Source organism: Podarcis gaigeae, assembly GCF_964106915.1.
Source record: "Podarcis gaigeae genome assembly, chromosome: 4".
Taxonomy (NCBI): Eukaryota; Metazoa; Chordata; class Lepidosauria; order Squamata; family Lacertidae; genus Podarcis; species Podarcis gaigeae.
Genome location: NC_139677.1, coordinates 74,380,128 through 74,397,548, shown reverse-complemented (window position 1 = coordinate 74,397,548; position 17,421 = coordinate 74,380,128). Strand labels below are relative to the sequence as shown.

At 43.5% G+C, this 17,421-nt stretch overlaps 1 protein-coding gene across 1 annotated transcript; it reads right to left on the bottom strand.

The window, feature by feature from the left end:
* Nucleotides 1-1,675: 1,675 nt before the first annotated feature.
* TBX19 (T-box transcription factor 19) lies at nt 1,676-15,986 on the bottom strand (the record flags this gene model as incomplete). Its single annotated transcript, XM_083737037.1, has 8 exons — nt 1,676-1,919; nt 3,301-3,436; nt 6,687-6,875; nt 8,285-8,346; nt 8,691-8,752; nt 9,928-10,062; nt 12,424-12,688; nt 15,790-15,986. 8 exons carry the CDS (start codon nt 15,984-15,986, stop codon nt 1,676-1,678), a joined length of 1,290 nt encoding a protein of 429 aa, XP_083593163.1.
* Nucleotides 15,987-17,421: the final 1,435 nt, after the last annotated feature.

Genomic DNA, 17,421 nt, shown 5'->3' with positions numbered 1-17,421 from the left:
GAGCTCAGAGTTGGCATGTGCAACCTGCGGAATGGCCAATGCTATTTCAGGTGTCCTCCTTCTGCACAGGTGTTACAGGTAGAAGAAGCCTTTAGGTCTTCTACCTAAGAGCATTTGCAAATGTGAAACTAAAAATGCTCCCAAGTCTCATTTTTTGTCATTTATGAATGTTGTTAATGAGCAAGCGAATTCAGAATGCAAATTGAATACCTTTTCCCCTTTCTTGACATATCAGTGTAAGATGGCACATTTAAGGTGGCAATCCTATACCCAACTGACCTGGATGTAAGCCCTATTTGACCACAAGAGATCTTACTTCTGAACAGACATTATTGGATTGCAGTAAGTTCCTTTATTTCTACTAGAATCAGGTAGAAATTCAAAAATAATATTTTCCATTTTTATTACATCCAGCCAAGACATGTTAATTCTCAAGAAGATCATGAAAACACACCACAAATCTCTTGGATGGTGAACTCATCTGCCATGGAGTGTACTCAACATTTAGCAGGGTTAGAACATGATGGCATTCTTCATGCATGAACACTACATAGCAATAGTAAAGGAAGTAACATTGACCATATTATAAAGTTGGAGATGGATGATCATAGGACTAATTTGTGCAATTTTGCTCTTCCCTGGGCACCTGCTCATATTGACCAACTTCAATGTGTGGTCATGGATTAGCAACTGATTTATTTTTGTGACTGAGCCAAGTGAAGAAAAATAAATGAAGTGATTGCCAGTAGCTGTGGCTGATCATCTGGTTGTGCACATGGCTTGTTAATGAAAATATGTACGATTGCAAGTCCACAACTTGCATGAGTGCAACCGTCATAAGAACGTAAGAGCCCTGTTAGATCAGATCAATGTAGTCCAACATTCTGTCCACTGTGTGAGCAGAATAAATCACTCAGCGAATCTTCCATATAGGAGAACAGCATATAAGGCCTTTACAAAACACTTATAAAAGTATTTTTATAAACACCAAAAGGACTCCAAGCATTACAAAAAATTAGATTTAACATCTGCTGGATGAACTTGCTGATGGGAATACAATGAAAATCTCCCCTCTCCCAGGTGGGCATGCTAAGTGTTGCTCACAACATGAAGAGACACAGTTCTGATCTTAAAGCACTTACAACCTACAATAGACATTCAAAGCAGGGATGGTTGAATAGGATGAGCAGAATAGGTTCTTATTTTCACCAGTAAGTTAGTTCAATGAGATGTATCCTTACTCATTTGGTCTCTCTTATAGCTTAAACTCTGAAGAAGTCATGGCAATGTCCTTTCAAGAGACAGTGTTCAAGGAGAGCACTGTGATGTAATGTCTTTCAGTAATGAATATGTTCCTGAGAAACCATCTGACCTATATGAAAATAGATTGAAATAATTTTAAGTTCTATGTCTTCTTAATGGGAGTCTTTCCTCCTCTCTTATTTGACATGACTGGTAGCAAGAGTTCCTCATCGGGATTTGTTTTACTCTGTGCCTGTAAGGCTGGGAACTGCAAGAGCAGAAGGGGTCTCCTGTTCTTCTTTTGGTCCTACGATACTTGCCCAATTCACCATCCAGGATTTCAAGATGTAGAAAAGCCGGCACATCACTAAACATGTTCTTTGCTGTTCTGTCCAGGGTGCTACCAGGCATTCTTGTGCTGCCCAGTGGTCCTTTAAAATGAATGGGAGGCTACAGATGCCCAGGTGGACTCTGTTAACCTGGAGAAAGTGGGCTCCAGTTGTGCTTCCATGCTGCCGGCAACTGTACCCTGCAAAGGAATTGAAGCAGAGGACGATGTGGCAGGCAATGCAATGTTGCTTCTCAGGAATGGTCCAGGAGGGCTGCTGCTTGCATCACTCGCAAGGTTGGCCACATTGAGGGCATTGTTGCTGACTGTCCATAGGCATGGATAGTGACTGAAGCAAAGCAAAGCAAAAACAACAACACTCAACAGTTGAAATTTGCAGTGGTCTCTAGAGATGCTGAGGGACGCGGGTGGCGCTGTGGGTTAAACCACAAAGCCTAGGACTTGCCGATCAGAAGGTCGGCAGTTGCTCGGTCCCTGCTCCTGCCAACTTAGCAGTTCGAAAGCACGTCAAAGTGCAAGTAGATAAATAGGTACCGCTCCGGCGGGAAGGTAAAGGACATTTCCGTGCGCTGCTCTGGTTCTCCAGAAGCAGCTTAGTCATGCTGGCCACATGACCCGGAAGCTGTATGCTGGCTCCCTCGGCCAATAAAGCGAGATGAGCGCCGCAACCCCAGAGTCGGCCACGACTGGACCTAATGGTCAGGGGTCCCTTTACCTTTACTAGGGATGCTGGGTGTAAAGCACTTCTTGTAAACTAGCCAGCTGTTAACCCTAAGTCCTTTTGAAAAAAATTACAGCCAAACAGAAGCTATGGAAATCTTTCAAAAGGTGCAATGCTCCTTTTATTAAATAGGGTGCCTTGTGTCCTACTGTACAGAGGTTAGTCTTTCATTTGAAGGGCTGTTTGGTCAGTTTAAATAATTGTAAGAAGCAAAAGCAAAGATCTTGAAGCTGTCTGTCAACAACTTGCACCTAGGCAGCGCACTAAGCAGACACACAAAACTCCCAGTCAGTTTTCACCCAGTCTGCTCCACTATGGTGGGTTGTATTGCATTTCTATTTAATTTATTTCTAAGTATGCTCCATGCATATAAGCTAGGATAGGAAAAGATTGTGCAATTGCATGTCCTCTTTTTTTGACCAGGTGTAAAGGCCACCCACTATTGGCAGAGTTTTTGTCTTAAAGTTATACATTGTTATTTCATTGTTTTACAACCAGATTGGAATCCATAGTCTCTACTGGGACCTAGGTTCATGCAATTTTTGAATCCGTTCTCATTCTGCCACCTCACATGCCATCCTTCGAACAAATGGAATACTCCCCTGTCTACAGCTACATCCAAGTGGAAATTAGGATGGAAGGTAAGGCTATGCTAGAGCCTTTCTCCCTACTGTACTGGTGCTTCACTTCCAGGCCTTTTCCCCCCATGGAAAAACTGAATCCCTTCCTTGCCATTCCAAGTGAAACAATCCACTCTACAATCTTAGTATTCTACCATCTCATTCTGCTGCATGTGTAGACCACACCTTTACCCATTTCCTCCACAATTTTGTGGAGAAGGTTGAGCAAGAAGAGACTTATTCATATCCAGGGAGGCCACTGTCATACGTGATGGTTCTCCAAGGGAGCTGTTACACCGAAAGCTGCTAAGGTTGCTCGGTGGCTGCTGCTGATACGATGGGCAATTGCAAATCGATGGTGTGCTTACCTCGGACCCGGGGTGGCCGTACCACTGTTGTGTGGCACTGGGAGCAAGTTGCCATGGTGACTGGAAGGTACTGCAGCCCAGCCTTCGTGGACCGATGGCACTTGAAGTTCATTGTTGCTGCTTTCTATCAAATTCACTTTAGAAAAGGAAGCAGAAGTTGTTAGCAACAGTGACATGTTTCTAACAAAATTATTTTAAGATGAAAAATTAGAATGCATTTGTTTATTTGTTGTTGTAACTGCTTTGAGATCCTGTACTGAATGTCCTGGAAGATTGAAGTGTTCTCCAACTGGCTTCTCTGTCTTGTGATTCCTGATGTCAGATTTATGACCATTTATCCTTTGGCAGAGGGTTTGGCCTACTTGTCCAATATAGAGAGCTAAAGAGCACTGCTGGCATTTACTAAACTGAAAACTATGGCAAGACCGGTTCTGAATAGAGATATTGGATTCTTGTCTCATTACACATGCTAAAGCTATTTTTGGTCATCTGCATACTATCCCATGCTTTTTCCCGTACGACTAATTGCAGTCATCAACAGGTTTACCATACCCATTGAGTCAATCACCCATCTCCTACTACCCTACTGAGAAAAACCCCACCCCACCCTCCATATATAAGGGTCTAGTGACTTCTGTTTCAGTGTATCTGAAGAAGTGTGCATGCACATGAAAGCTCATACCCGGAAAATACCATATTTTTCGCCCTATAGGACACACCTTTTCCCCTCCAAAAATGAAGGGGAAATGTGTGTGCGTCCTATGGGGCGAATGCAGGCTTCAGGAAGCTATCTGCAAGCCTTGGGAGCCCAGCGGGAGTTCCCACCGGGCTCCCAAGGCTTGCGGACAGCAGCCTGCAGCCCGAAACCCAGAGAGTGCAGCGGAGCGCGCCCCGGGCTTCAGGCAGATATCCGCAAGCCTGGGGAGACCGGCGGGAGTTCCCGCCGGGCTCCCAGACTTGCGGATAGCAGCCTGTTCTGGGGGCTGGGGTCGGGGGAAGCTCGGGCTTCCCCCGCCCCAGCCCCTGGGGGGGAAATAAAATTGTTTTTCTTTATTTCCCACCCAAAAAAACTAGGTGCGCCCTATGGGCCGGTGTGCCCTATAGGGTGAAAAATACGGTACTTAGTTGGTCTCTAAGGTGCAACTGGACTATTTTTATTTATTTATTTCAACTGCATCAGACCAACTTGGCTACCTACCTGAATCTAGAATCATGGAAAGCTAATAAATGTACCCCTGCCCGTACGGGCCAGTCTTGGCAGACTCTAGGGTTGTGCGCTCATCTCACTCTAGAGGCCGGGAGCCAGCGCTGTCCGCAGACACTTCCGGGTCACGTGGCCAGTGTGACGAAGCTGCTCTGGCGAGCCAGCACCAGCGCAGCACACGGAAACGCCGTTTACCTTCCTGCTATAAAGCGGTACCTATTTATCTACTTGCACTTAAGGGTGCTTTCGAACTACTAGATGGGCAGGAGCTGGGACCAAATGACGGGAGCTCACCCCGCCGCGGGGATTCGAACCGCCGACCATGCGATCGGCAAGTCCTAGGCGCTGAGGTTTTACCCACAGCGCCACCCGCGTCCATCGGAAAGCTAATAGCTCAATATATTTGTAATTTGTCTAATCCTTTTTAAAAGGCACCTAACCTAATTGCCTTCCTGCCAACCTAGCAGTTCGAAAGCACATCAAAGTGTAAGTAGATAAATAGGTACCACTCTGGCGGGAAGGTAAACAGTGTTTCCGTGTGCTGCTCTGGTTCGCCAGAAGCGGCTTAGTCATGCTGGCCACATGACCTGGAAGCTGTACGCCGGCTCCCTCAGCCAATAAAGTGAGATGAGCACTGCAACCCCAGAGTCGGTCACGACTGGACCTAACGGTCAGGGGTCCCTTTACCTTTACCTAACCTACCGTATTTTTCTCTCTATAACACTCACATTTTTTCTCCTAAAAAGTAAGGGGAAATGTCTGTGTGTGTTATTGAGCGAATGTGTGGTCACTGGAGCCGACTGCCCCGAGTGCAGGGGCAAAAATCAGATTGCGCGGAGGAGGGAAAGCTGTAGAGAGGAAGCTGCTGCTTTCCTGCATTCTGCCTCAGGGTCTTACTGCCCACCCTCTTCTGTTTTCGGTTGCTGTGTTTGCTCAAACGCAACAAAAAGCAGGGAAATCCCCTGCCCTCCTGGCAAGCAGAGGGGAAAGGAAAGGATCGCATCCTTCCTTCTAATTCCTTCCTAGTCACACTGCGCGCAGGCTCCAGCTCAGGTTCCGTCGGCTAGGAGCGCAGCCGACAGCCACCACCTCCTCCTCTCTGTGCTGCTGCGTCCAGCATTCTAGGGACTCGCAGGCAGCCGGAAAACATGCAGGTGGGAGAGAGAGAGAGAGAGAGAGAGAGAGAGAGAGAGAGGGGGCTGGCTTGGGTGGGTGGGGGAAAACTTTTGCCTTCCTTTCCTCCCTCCCGTTAAACCCCTCTCCTGCATTGTTAGCCAGCTGCACACCCCTCTCGTGCTCTTTGTCCCTTCTGTGTTTTTCCTTCCCTCCCCACTTAAAACGTGGTTACAAAGCACGGATCCACATGGATCCTCAGGATCTTTGCATTGGGTCACCCCAAATTCACCATCAGATCACATAGCATGTCCGTGGCTACAGCCTGCACCAAAAAAATCACACACCCACTGTTGCCTGGGGCTGCAATGGTGCAAAAACGTGGTTACAAAGCATGGGTCCACATGGATCCTCAGGATCTTTGCATTGAGTCACCCCAATTTCACCATCAGATCACATAGCATGTCCATGGCTACAGCCTGCACCAAAAAAATCACGCACCCACTGTTGCCTGGGGCCACAATGGTGCAAAAACGTGGTTACAAAGCATGGATCCACAGAGATTCTCAGGATCTTTGCATTGGGCAACCCCAAACTCACCATCAAATCACATGTCTGTGGCCACAGCATGAAGCACAAAAATGATACATCCACTGTTTCATTCAGAATTTTTTTTCTTCTTTTCCTCCTCTAAAAACTATGTGCGTGTTATGGTCAGGTGCGTGTTATAGAGTGAAAAATACGGTAATTGCCATCCCCACATCTCAAGAGGTAAGGGAGGGTATTGCAGAAAAGAGATTCCTAAGATGCACTCATGAACTTGGGAAGGGGAATTCTTTGAGATCATAAATATCTTTGCCCTTAATTTAAAGAAGAAATAGGAACCATTTATCCATGTGTGGAATCAATAGGGGAAAGTTCTCCTAGGAAAACTCTCTCAGTTTCTTTGACTTTTGATTTGCACTTGTTAACATTTGCAATGTAAATTGTGTGCTTCCTTATTGTTGCTTTTTAGGTCGTTGCTCTTTCCCCATAAATAGTTTTTTAAAATGTCAGGCCAAGAACTTACCTGTTGGAGAGTGATTTCTTTGCATGTATGAAGCAGGGTATGGAACAGCCCTATGTCCTCGAAGGGTTGAATAGTGCTCACAGCCATGGTGAGAATGGGCAGCAGGAAGAGGAAAAGTCCCACCATACTGATAGCTTGAACTTCCTGCTGTGCACATGGCATCTGGGTTAGAAATCAACCAGCCACCCACTAGAGAGACATTAAGAAAAGAGCATTGATCAAGGAAAATAACAGCAAATGACAATCTCAAAGCTCCTTTCTTTGCTTCTGTGTGTGCGCGCACACAATCTACCAAAAATGTTTCAGGCTCAAAGAGAAGGGGGAATTCTTTTAGTTTAAGATACCCAAACAGCCTTAGTTTCACTATCAACATAAAGCCAAGCCTTATGAGGAACTCTCTCTCTCTTTTAAAGTTTCTCTTTTATTTATTTAAACTTTTCAAGTTTATACATTACACTTATTTTATGCATTTCACTAATTTTACAATCATTTTGACATTTCAAGATTTGACTTCCTTCCCCCTCTTTCTGCGGTTCCTTAACTTTATTTGTTATACCTTCTGCATATCCAAATTAACATAATTTACGCATTTAATCATCTTCTTTAAATATATACTCTTATAAAACTGCAGGTTATTGCAATAATCCTGCCAATGTTTTTATCTGTTTATAATTTATCTGTAAATATTCAATACACCATTTCCATTCTTTTGTAAAAGATTTGTTGTCTTGATTTCTTATTCTTCCAGTAAGTTTCACCATTTCTGCATATTCCATAGGTTTTTGTATCCATTCTTATGAGGAGCTCTTGAGGGGGCTGGGTATGTTTTTAGCCTGCCTAAGAGGTGAGTGAGAGGAGATATGACAGCCATTTTCAAAAATCCAAAGGGTTGTCACATGGAGGATGGAGCAAGCTTGTTGTCTCCTACTCTGGAAGGTAGGACCCAAACCAATGGATTCAAGTTACAAAAGATTATGACTCAACATCAGGAAGAACTTTCTGATGGTAAGAGCTGTTTCACAGTGCAATGTACACCCTTGGAAGGGGATTGATTCGCCTTCACTGGAGGTCTTTAAGCAGAGATTAGATGGCCATCCGTGATGGATGCTTTAGTTGGGATCCCTGAATTGCAGGGAATTGGACTAGATGATGCTCAGGGTCTGTTCTGTGATTCTAAGAAAACCGTAAGAATCTGGTAATGAAGGAAGTGCAACCAGCTTAGCATGCTGGTAATTTAGGAAGTGCAAATGGCTTAGCATGCAAGCAGCACACAACAGAAAGGTTGGGGACAAAATAAATAAATAAGCAGCAAACAAACTGTTGTGGGTAAAAGAAACCTTCTGGTTATATGTCATCCCATCAACAACCAGATGATATCCGGCATACAATGCTAATCAAAGGAGGTAGAGCTGGGAGGGGGAGGGGAAGTATAAGTCAAATGGTAGCTCTTGAAAATAGAAGTAATGTTCCTGATGTTAGAAGGTTAGCTATCCCCCCAGAAGCCTTTCTGGTCCTAACCACTGACAGATCAAGATGCTCAAGCCAATTGGTCATTGGCATTCCCAAATATGACAAAGAAATCAAAAAGCAAAACTTACAGTGAGAATATGTGATGTGCTGACTTTCAGAGACAATATCTGAAACATCCTTGGGGTGGTTTCTGAAAGATAGTATTATTAAGGTTATTTCAATTCTAGCAAAACTACGTCCACAGAGATGCCTCCCCAGTTAACCATGGAATTAATTGAGTAACCTTGGTCTGATCATTATTTTTCAACCTTACCTGCTTTTTGTGAGGGGGTACAAGAGGGAAAGTCCAGAATGTTTCTTGTGGGGAGTATGGGGTACAAATGTTGTTATTGTTTTAATGCCCCATCATCACAGTGCACCTTACATGTTTATTCTGCCAACAGAGCAAGTAGCAAGCCTGGGGACGATTATCTGAGGTCACTACAGCACAAAAGGGCAGCAGGTATAATGAGGCTTATTAGGAAATAAATTCACCTTTCTTTTGCATCCAGAAAAGCTTTGGCAAAGGGGTTGTACTTGATCTTGAGAGCTGTTATCTTGAGTTTGGAAAAAGAAAAAGAGTTGCATTAGCAAGAAAAATTGACGTTTGACAACTGATCATCTGAAGCCTGCCATTTTCCAGAGTAAGTTTTGCCAGAGGCAATCACTCTCGCGGAAACTTGCATTCTATTTAATCATGTAGTTATAAGTCAGTGGGTTCACTATACTGAAGGACTGCCCTCTTATGAAGCAGTGGCATTTAGTTTGCTGCTGGAAGAAAATGAATTATAGGCCCCGAATTTCTGTTCCATATGCTATTGGGCAGCATCCCAGTGCCAACATCCACAGTGCCCCTAGAGAAGCCAAAAAGATGGTTAAAAGGCCACAACAACATGGATAGAATTTGTTTCTTTCTCCTTTATCATTAAAATAAGCAAGAACTAAAGCCCTATTCTGGTGTTTAGGGAAAACACATGTGACTAAAAGTGGGCAGAGTGGGCGGGCATGCACACACAGACAACCTCCTTCCATTCTCCCTATGTACATTAATGTCACTTCTGACCTTCCATGTTCAGCATACAGGTCTTGTGGTTCGGTGAACGTGCTTAGAACGTGCATGACTGGACACCTGGATAACACAAGGTTTCTGTTTGCAAGGAGGATTCTAAGCATATTCACCCAATCACACTTAAAATCTGCTTTCAGACCTTCATATTGGACTTAGGAAGATGTGTAGGGAATATACACAGGAACATTGATCCCGTATATGTTTACTTCAAAGGCCAAAATAGGGCTCAATACTTTTCCCCACAGGCTACCTGCAGTAAAGAGAGAGAGAGAGAGAGAGAGAGAGAGAGAGAGAGAGAGAGAACTAGGCACAGAATAGGTCTAACAAATTCTACATTAAAAAGATGAAATCTTAACATAAAATTGACCATCCAACTATGAAAGTGGACAGAACAATAAATAAGTGGAAGTGTCGCATTTTGATGAAGGCTGACTATTGTTGTTCTATATTAATTTGTTTATCATCATTTATATCCTGCCTTTCTATAGGATATTCAGGGTGGCTTACAATCAAGATTAAAATACAATTTTAACCAAAAAATCCCACCCCTTTCATCCTAATTTTAGCATTTAAGTAGAGAAGCATATCACTGGTTTTAGCATACATAGTTATAGGGTTTTCTTAAACAATTCCCAGCTGTTTTGATGTTTCATCCCCACCTACCTCTTCATTTTGGTAAGCAGTCACAGCTATGAACTGAGTTTCAGGAAAGGAACAATTCATTACCATCCTGTGTGGGCCTCCAACTCGAACAATATGAACTTGCGGCTCATATTTGTGCAGAGAATTCAACATAATCTGTGGCAAGAAAAAGTGAGGCAGAGACTGACCAGAAATAATGGTCCTGAATCAACAAAAAAACTAATTGTGATCACGTCTCCTTGAAAGCAATGAAACTGAAATGAGCTGAGACTGGTTAGTTCCTTTGACTTCAGTGGGGCTTAGGCATAGTCTGAATTAGCCCTGGATCAGGTCTAATGTCTTATTCAATTCCATATCATTGGCCTGCATCAATGGTAGCCAACATGGTGCCCTCCAGATGTTATAGACAACATCTACCATCATTTCCCAGTTAGCATGGCCAATATCCAAGGATGATGGAAGTTGTAGTCTGAATCATCTTGAGGGCACCATGTTGGCCTCCCCCTGGCCTACATGGCTCTATCTTACCTACTCCAGCTTAGGGGAGAGGGAAAGTTATGCGTGAATGCACACATGTGTGAAAAGGAAGCACTACTGAGGCAAGAGAGAGGTTGGAGAGCTAGCTGAAGGAATCATGCAGCGCAACATATCTCTCTTGGAATCACTCAGATGTGCGGTATTTTTTTAAGAAAATAACAAATATCAGTAGCCCCGATCACCTCAACTGCCTGAAAAACTAAGCAAACCAAGAGGGCCGTCCCAATGCATTGTCATACTATGGGAGAAAAAGAATGTAAATTAGCTGTGAATCATTCAGTCCTGATATGTGGGCATCCACTGGTCTCTCAGGCTTGTATGTGGAGAGGCCACGTGAGGGCTCATTGAAAGTGGGGGCATCACGCACGAGGCACAGTATCCTTGTGATAACATGAATTGCATGAGAGCAGAGTGCTCACAAAATCGCACTGATGGATACTTTCCTTGCTATGTACAAAGTTATAACTGAAATAATTTTGTGTGGTTATGTTTGTTGTTTGTAATATTTAACGAAAATAATAAAAACAAGTTTTCAAAAAAATAAAAGCCCCCCTCCCACCCATTAAGACCATTAGGTTCAAGAAATAAAATTATCTAGCTGCACCACCATCGCAACAAAAAACATGGGACTACAGCACTGCAGGGAGCCAGTGTGATGTAGTGGTAAAAAGTGGTAGACTTGTAATCTGGTGAACCGGGTTCACGTCTCCACTCCTCCACATGCAGCTGCTGGGTGATCTTGGGCTAGTCACACTTCTTTGAAGTCTCTCAGCCCCACTCACCTCACAGAGTGTTTGTTGTGGGGGAGGGAAAGGAGAATATTAGCCGCTTTGAGGCTCCTTAGGGTAGTGATAAAGCGGGCTATCACATCCAAACTCTTCTTCCTCTTCCTGCATGAGTGTTTAGGCAGCACCACAACAGCTAAGACATCTGTATTGCAGTTTATATGCAGCTACTGTCTATCACTAACTATTTAGAATAGGAGCTACTGAGGATTAATGGCATTCCATTCCCAGTTCTCTTTATTCCTTTCCATGACTGAACAATCTTGTACTTAGGATATAGGCTCAGCATTTGGGAAGCCAGGATTCCATTTCAGGTTTGCTACTATTCCGCTGTGTGACTGAACTGGCAAGCCAGGGGTCCTCTGTGCCTCTGTTTTCTTATCTGATGTGATACTGAGCACCATTTCCCACTTCATATCTTTCTCAGAAGGCTAGATTCATTAAGATCCTGACTGCCTGTGACCACCAACAAACTAGAGCATACAAGATTGAAAGTTCGCCCGTTGCTTGCTAATGGGTTTTCTGACAGTTTTGTTCCAATACAAGAGTTTTGCACAAAACAAGTCAAAGGCAAGGCGTAACATTGTTTTTAATATGCATCTAAAGCTACAAACAGCCCAACAGAGCCAACTTTCCTCTTTGCATTTTTAAGGGTCTCGGAGAGAATGCCACTTATTTTCTGGTACAGGTACATGTTTTCTATTATTATTCCCAAGGCCAAAGATGATTCAATGGAATATTGATAATTATCATGAAGCAAAAGCAAGCACAGTAATTATTTCATTTAGGAGAAGCCTTTTATTCGAGTACCTGACTATTGCCAACATTCCACTTATGCACCAAACGGCATGGGGGAGAAAACAAAACCTTAATACCCACAATCATTTCCCCCTTCTCTGAAGTCCTGTGTAAAAACCTTAACACACAAGAAAAAACTATAGGGGGAAACATCCCTGATGGTTAAACCACAGCGCACTCTGTCTCTCTTAACATCAAGGAGTCCATTAAAATCTGAAAGCCCCAATTAAGACCTGTTTATTCCTGTTTACATTTGGACTCCATGGAATAATTGGCATCTGTGGGTGAAGAGGCCTCTAAGGGCCCTTCTAATTGCGTAAATGCACCCTTGATATTTCTTGATTGGTAGAAGCCTGAAACCAAAGCCAAAAGGCATGGAAGAAACAGGGTGCCATACCTGCCCATTGCCATTCAACTTGTTGGTAAGTTTCACTTTACTGAAAGATACCGCAGCCTTCATCCAGTGCGCCCCAAAGTTGGGAGAGTCTGGGTGGATATAGACACAGCTGTGATTCGATGGCTCTGGCTTTCCGGCTGGGACCCATTCTCCATTCACATACTTCCAGCGGTGGCTGTCAGTCGGAGCAAAATCAAGCAGGAAGGAATACATGGCATTGGGATCCAAGCCCGAGACACTGATCTTTAAGACAGGGAACATCCGTCTGTAAGAGAAACATGAGGAACGGGGGGCATTAAAACTCAGAAATCATCTTTCTCAATTACTTGTTCAGTAACTTCCTTATAAATTATGTCTGGATCTGTTTGCGTGTCGAGGTCCCCAGGGCCACCCCAATAACTCACACATCACACAGAATTTTTGTTTAAGGTTTTTGGCATAATTTTGGCCCCAACTTTATTAAAATACAAAAATGTGAGTGGTTGCTTAGGCATTGGTTGCAACTATCTGCCCTCACCATGGGGGACAGACTGACATTCCGCACGATGCGAAAGTCAGAAAAGGGGAATACACTTGGGGATAGCGATGGAGCAGGGAAGCTGCCCTCAGCCCTCCCCAAATGCAACCAGGAGCTCATTGCTATGGCCCGAGCCCCCTTGACAGAGTGGACAAGCAATAGTTAGCCCCCATTCCTTTAATGGAATCCCTTGCAGCAGCAGCATTAGAGGGGCAGGCACAGCCAATCCATGCCCCTCAACCAACCAAACCATAAACCAATGCCTAACCGCAACCTTACAAGTTGTGACGATTTGCTACGCAGTAGGCAAAAGCCAAATGGCCCCAGCCAACCAGCCAGATGGACAAAATTCCTACCGGGCCCCTGCCCCAAGAGCAGACGACCCCATGACAGGCATAGCAAGGTCAAAGCGAACAACCCTAATTCTAGGGGGGAGGATGGGCAATCCAATGCACGGGCGAAAAGAGGAAGCCCTAGCCTAGTGCAAGGAGTTTTAGCATTTCTGGCTGTCAATCAACAAATGGCAACATTAGCTTCTTCCCAACAACAAGGGAAGTCCAATCACATCAGTGGCCAATGATCAATTAGCCCGCCCCCAACTTTGGAGTGTTCTGGCGGCCCCCACCGCAACATGTGCTCTCCATGAAGGAGAACACGCTTTAACATCACAATGTGCTTTCACCAAAACAGCCAGCCATGATTGCATAAGCTAGCATGCATTATGACCAGGGCAACGTTTTCTGTTTCTAATAAAGAGTTAAGAACCCCACTTCTGGATCTCCTTTGTCCAGCATCCTATTCTCATAGTGGCCAATCAGATGCCTACAGGAAGTCTGCAGCCCAAGTAGTCATCCAGACCCTCCAAGTGTCCCGATTTTCCAGGAACAGACCTGAATTTACAAAAGCTGCCCCATTTTCTGATTTGATTCTAGAAGATCCCACTTTTCCTTGGGACATTCCTATTTTTGCCAGAGAAATGTTGGAAGGGATGGAATAGGACATTCCTGTTTTCATCAGAGAAATGTCACTACATCATCAATACAACTGAGAGGGGATTTGCTTGCCAATCTCCCCTTCCCTCTCTCTTACAAACAACAACTGCATTTAAGCACATTTCAGTACCAAAATGGTTCATCTGATGCATTTATTTAATGCTGGTTCCAGGTTCCGAGAAGAACTTGGGCACGATATTCTCAGGTACCCAACTGCCCCTCCTTGCCATTATCATTGCGTCCATTTACCCTTTAGGCCCATACTGAGCACTAAGACAAAACCTTTGATAGACCTATCATCCATGAACATTAACCATCATAGTTAAATGAAAACGAAGTGTTCAGAGGTACTATACCCTCAAGGAACAAACAAGGCTGGCCCTAATATTAGGTAGAATGAGGTAGCCTCCTCAGGCAGCCTGCATGTGAAGCAGAGGCAGCCAGTATTTGTGTCCCATACTGTCCTTTACCTCAGCAGCAAAATATCTAGGGCTTCTCAATATTTTGTGTTGACCCTGAAAGATTTCAAGTTTCAGGTTCAGTTCTTGTTCACTAGAAAACATATATTTGAGGTAGCAATCCTATAATATTCTATGGAGTGACGCTCTTTTGAGCCCAAAGTTCTGAACAAGTATGGTTAGGAATGCACTGTCAGTTTGACCTAATTTGGGGGGGTTGAGAACAGATTCCGTGTAACCCCCTGATTCTAACCATGTTCATTTTGTCAACAAACAATGTAAATCAATATTTTAACAAAGTTCTGGGTGGATTTTGGCAAACATCAGCTTGGGTATTCATGCGCTCTTTCTGCCATGATGTCAGACCTGTGTGTGGCCCATCATATATGAGAAAAACACACATGACCATTTAGATGTCATGAAAACCCATCGCTAATTGCATAATGTGCACATATGTTGAATGGGTCACCACTTTTTGTTTTAATGTTTATTTCATTAATGTGTTTTTGGCTGGCTTTGCATTTTGATGTTAAGTCTATTTTGGGGGGTTCTGTTGTGAACTGAAAAGCAGGGTACAAATTAAAATAAAGTAATTTGCGTACATTTGCCATGCTTGTTGTCAAACACATAGGTTATATAGATAGATATCTGTGCAGGAAAATCACATCCAATGGAGCCCTTATAAGGTACAATCTTTCTGCAAGAAAGTTCTGTATCTCTGAGGGTGGGGGTTAGAGTGTCAGACTAGGACCTAGTAGCCCAGGGTTCAGATCCCCTCTCAGCTAAGAAGCTCACTAGGTAATCTTGGACCAGTCATGCTTCTCAGCCTAATCTACCTCACGGGATTCTTGTGGGGATTAAATGAGGAGAAGGAGAATCACGACTACCACCTTGAGCTCCCTGGAGAAAAGATGGGATATAAATGCAATCACTCATTCAATAAGACTGTGTACTGCTAACGAAAATACTATTCCAGAAGATGATGAATGTTTTAGTTCTTTTAACTTTCTGCTTATTCATTAACATCCATCAGCTACGTACACATCACTCAGATATTCCATCTCCAAATCTACAGAAATAGCAGCTCTCAACAACCTCTGAATTCTGGAAAAGGGTAAATGGGCAGGTTTGTTCATATATCAAGAAAGACCAGCATTTGTTCAAAGAAGTATTTGGGTGCAATCCACTGGCAAAGTATCCTGCCCAAGCACCACTAAAACAACTGGGAGCTGTGCATTAGTGCTACTACTCCCTGCTCTCGTTCAGTCCCATTCAATGGTTCTTGCGCAGGAGAATCCCCCCAGTGAGTTGTTGAATAAACTAAGTGCACAGTTAAGCTGCTGTCCCTTAAACAGTTCTCTTCATCCCTCGCTTCCTCTAAGCAGAAGATAAGACTCACCTGCCATTCTTCGTGACAATCATCTCATTAGTAACTTCTCTGAATCTCTGCCATAGTGCAGCATCCTCTAAGACAACCTGGAGCTGTTTTTCGGTGGGGTCTCCTTTGTCTCTGCCAGCTTGGAGCTCATTCTCCACCACATTGAGCAGCCTGGAGACAGTGCAGTCACTATGTTTCTTGCAGCCCAAATCAGTCATGGTGACTTTAATGTCAGAAACTTCTCAGATGACTTAAAAAAAAAAAGCAGCAACAACAACCCCACAGATCTGAACCTAAACCAATTAATTAGCCACAGTGGAACAAATGTGCTCACCTCAGCCTTTTGCCACAGACTTGCTCTTCCCCCCACTATGTCCCAGCAGGAGGATGACACCTGTGTGTTAAGGTTTTAACATGCACACACAACCATTTTCTAATTACTGACTGTCAGGTGGGAGACAGCCTGATTAGGCAATTGGCTGCCTCTGAAGAAGAATCTTCCATTCAAATCACCAAGCTTTTATCTTTTCTGAGGAGGGTCTAATTATTCTGCTCAAGAACTATATTTCCATTAATGAAAATGGTTTAATGCCTCAACTGAAACAGTGAATGGAAAGTGGGTCTGTGCAGATGCAAATACCTGCTAGAAATGGGAGAAGTAACAGCATTCAACAGCAATCTGTGGGGATATTACTTGATGGATATACAAATCTGCCCATTTACCTGTTATATATTTCTCAACAGCAAATCTTCTGCTCAATATCAGACCATACTTCCTTGAAACTGGAAAATAACTTGTGCAAGTTTCCTGTATTTGAGATTAAGGAGCTAATTCTGGGAAACCATTCATAAGAGCCCACTCCTAGGGGCCGTGGGGGCTTCAGCCCCCACAATAAAATATTTGAGGGGGTTGGGCCCCTGCTAAGTTGATGGGCATTCCCATTCAAATGGTGTGTGTGCACTGCGTCATGCGATCAATTATGTGAGGGGCAGCCTTACCTGGGCCCCCACAATATTTTATTCAAGTTGGTACCCCTGCAACCACTTGTTCCATTTCAGAGTGCTTTTCTTGCCCAGATTGCACTTGTGAGACTGCAAAGGGATGGTCTTATAAATTCATCATGCTTACAAAACTCAGTTTGGCGATAAATCGTCTGAATCCCCTGAATAACAGCCTAAATATCTAGGGCATTTTAGTTGAGAAAAAAAGTTAATAAGAAGGGACATGATGGGAGCATATAAAACTGCATGTGGTCAGCAGTATGGAGAAAAGAGATAGGGAAAACATTTTCTCCTCTCATAATACTCTCATAATACTGACGTAGATGGCTTTACAAGTGGAATAGTCCATTAACTAAGCGTAGTTTTACTCAGAACAGTCCTTATTAAAATTAATGAACATTAGTCATGTTAATTGAATTCAGTGGATCAAGTTGAATTCTAGTTGAATACCATCCTTGACCTTGAAGGATCTACCAGCCAGTGTAAAAATATCATTGTAAGTGTTCATTATATGTTTACTTGAGAAAGTGTGTTTGGGAAACTGCATGTTTGCTTTATAGGTAGACATTGCACACCATCATGTTGTATTCCTTGATTTTGGAGAGGGTGTCAAATGCTGATTTCTAACTGAATTCAGTTTTTTTAAATATA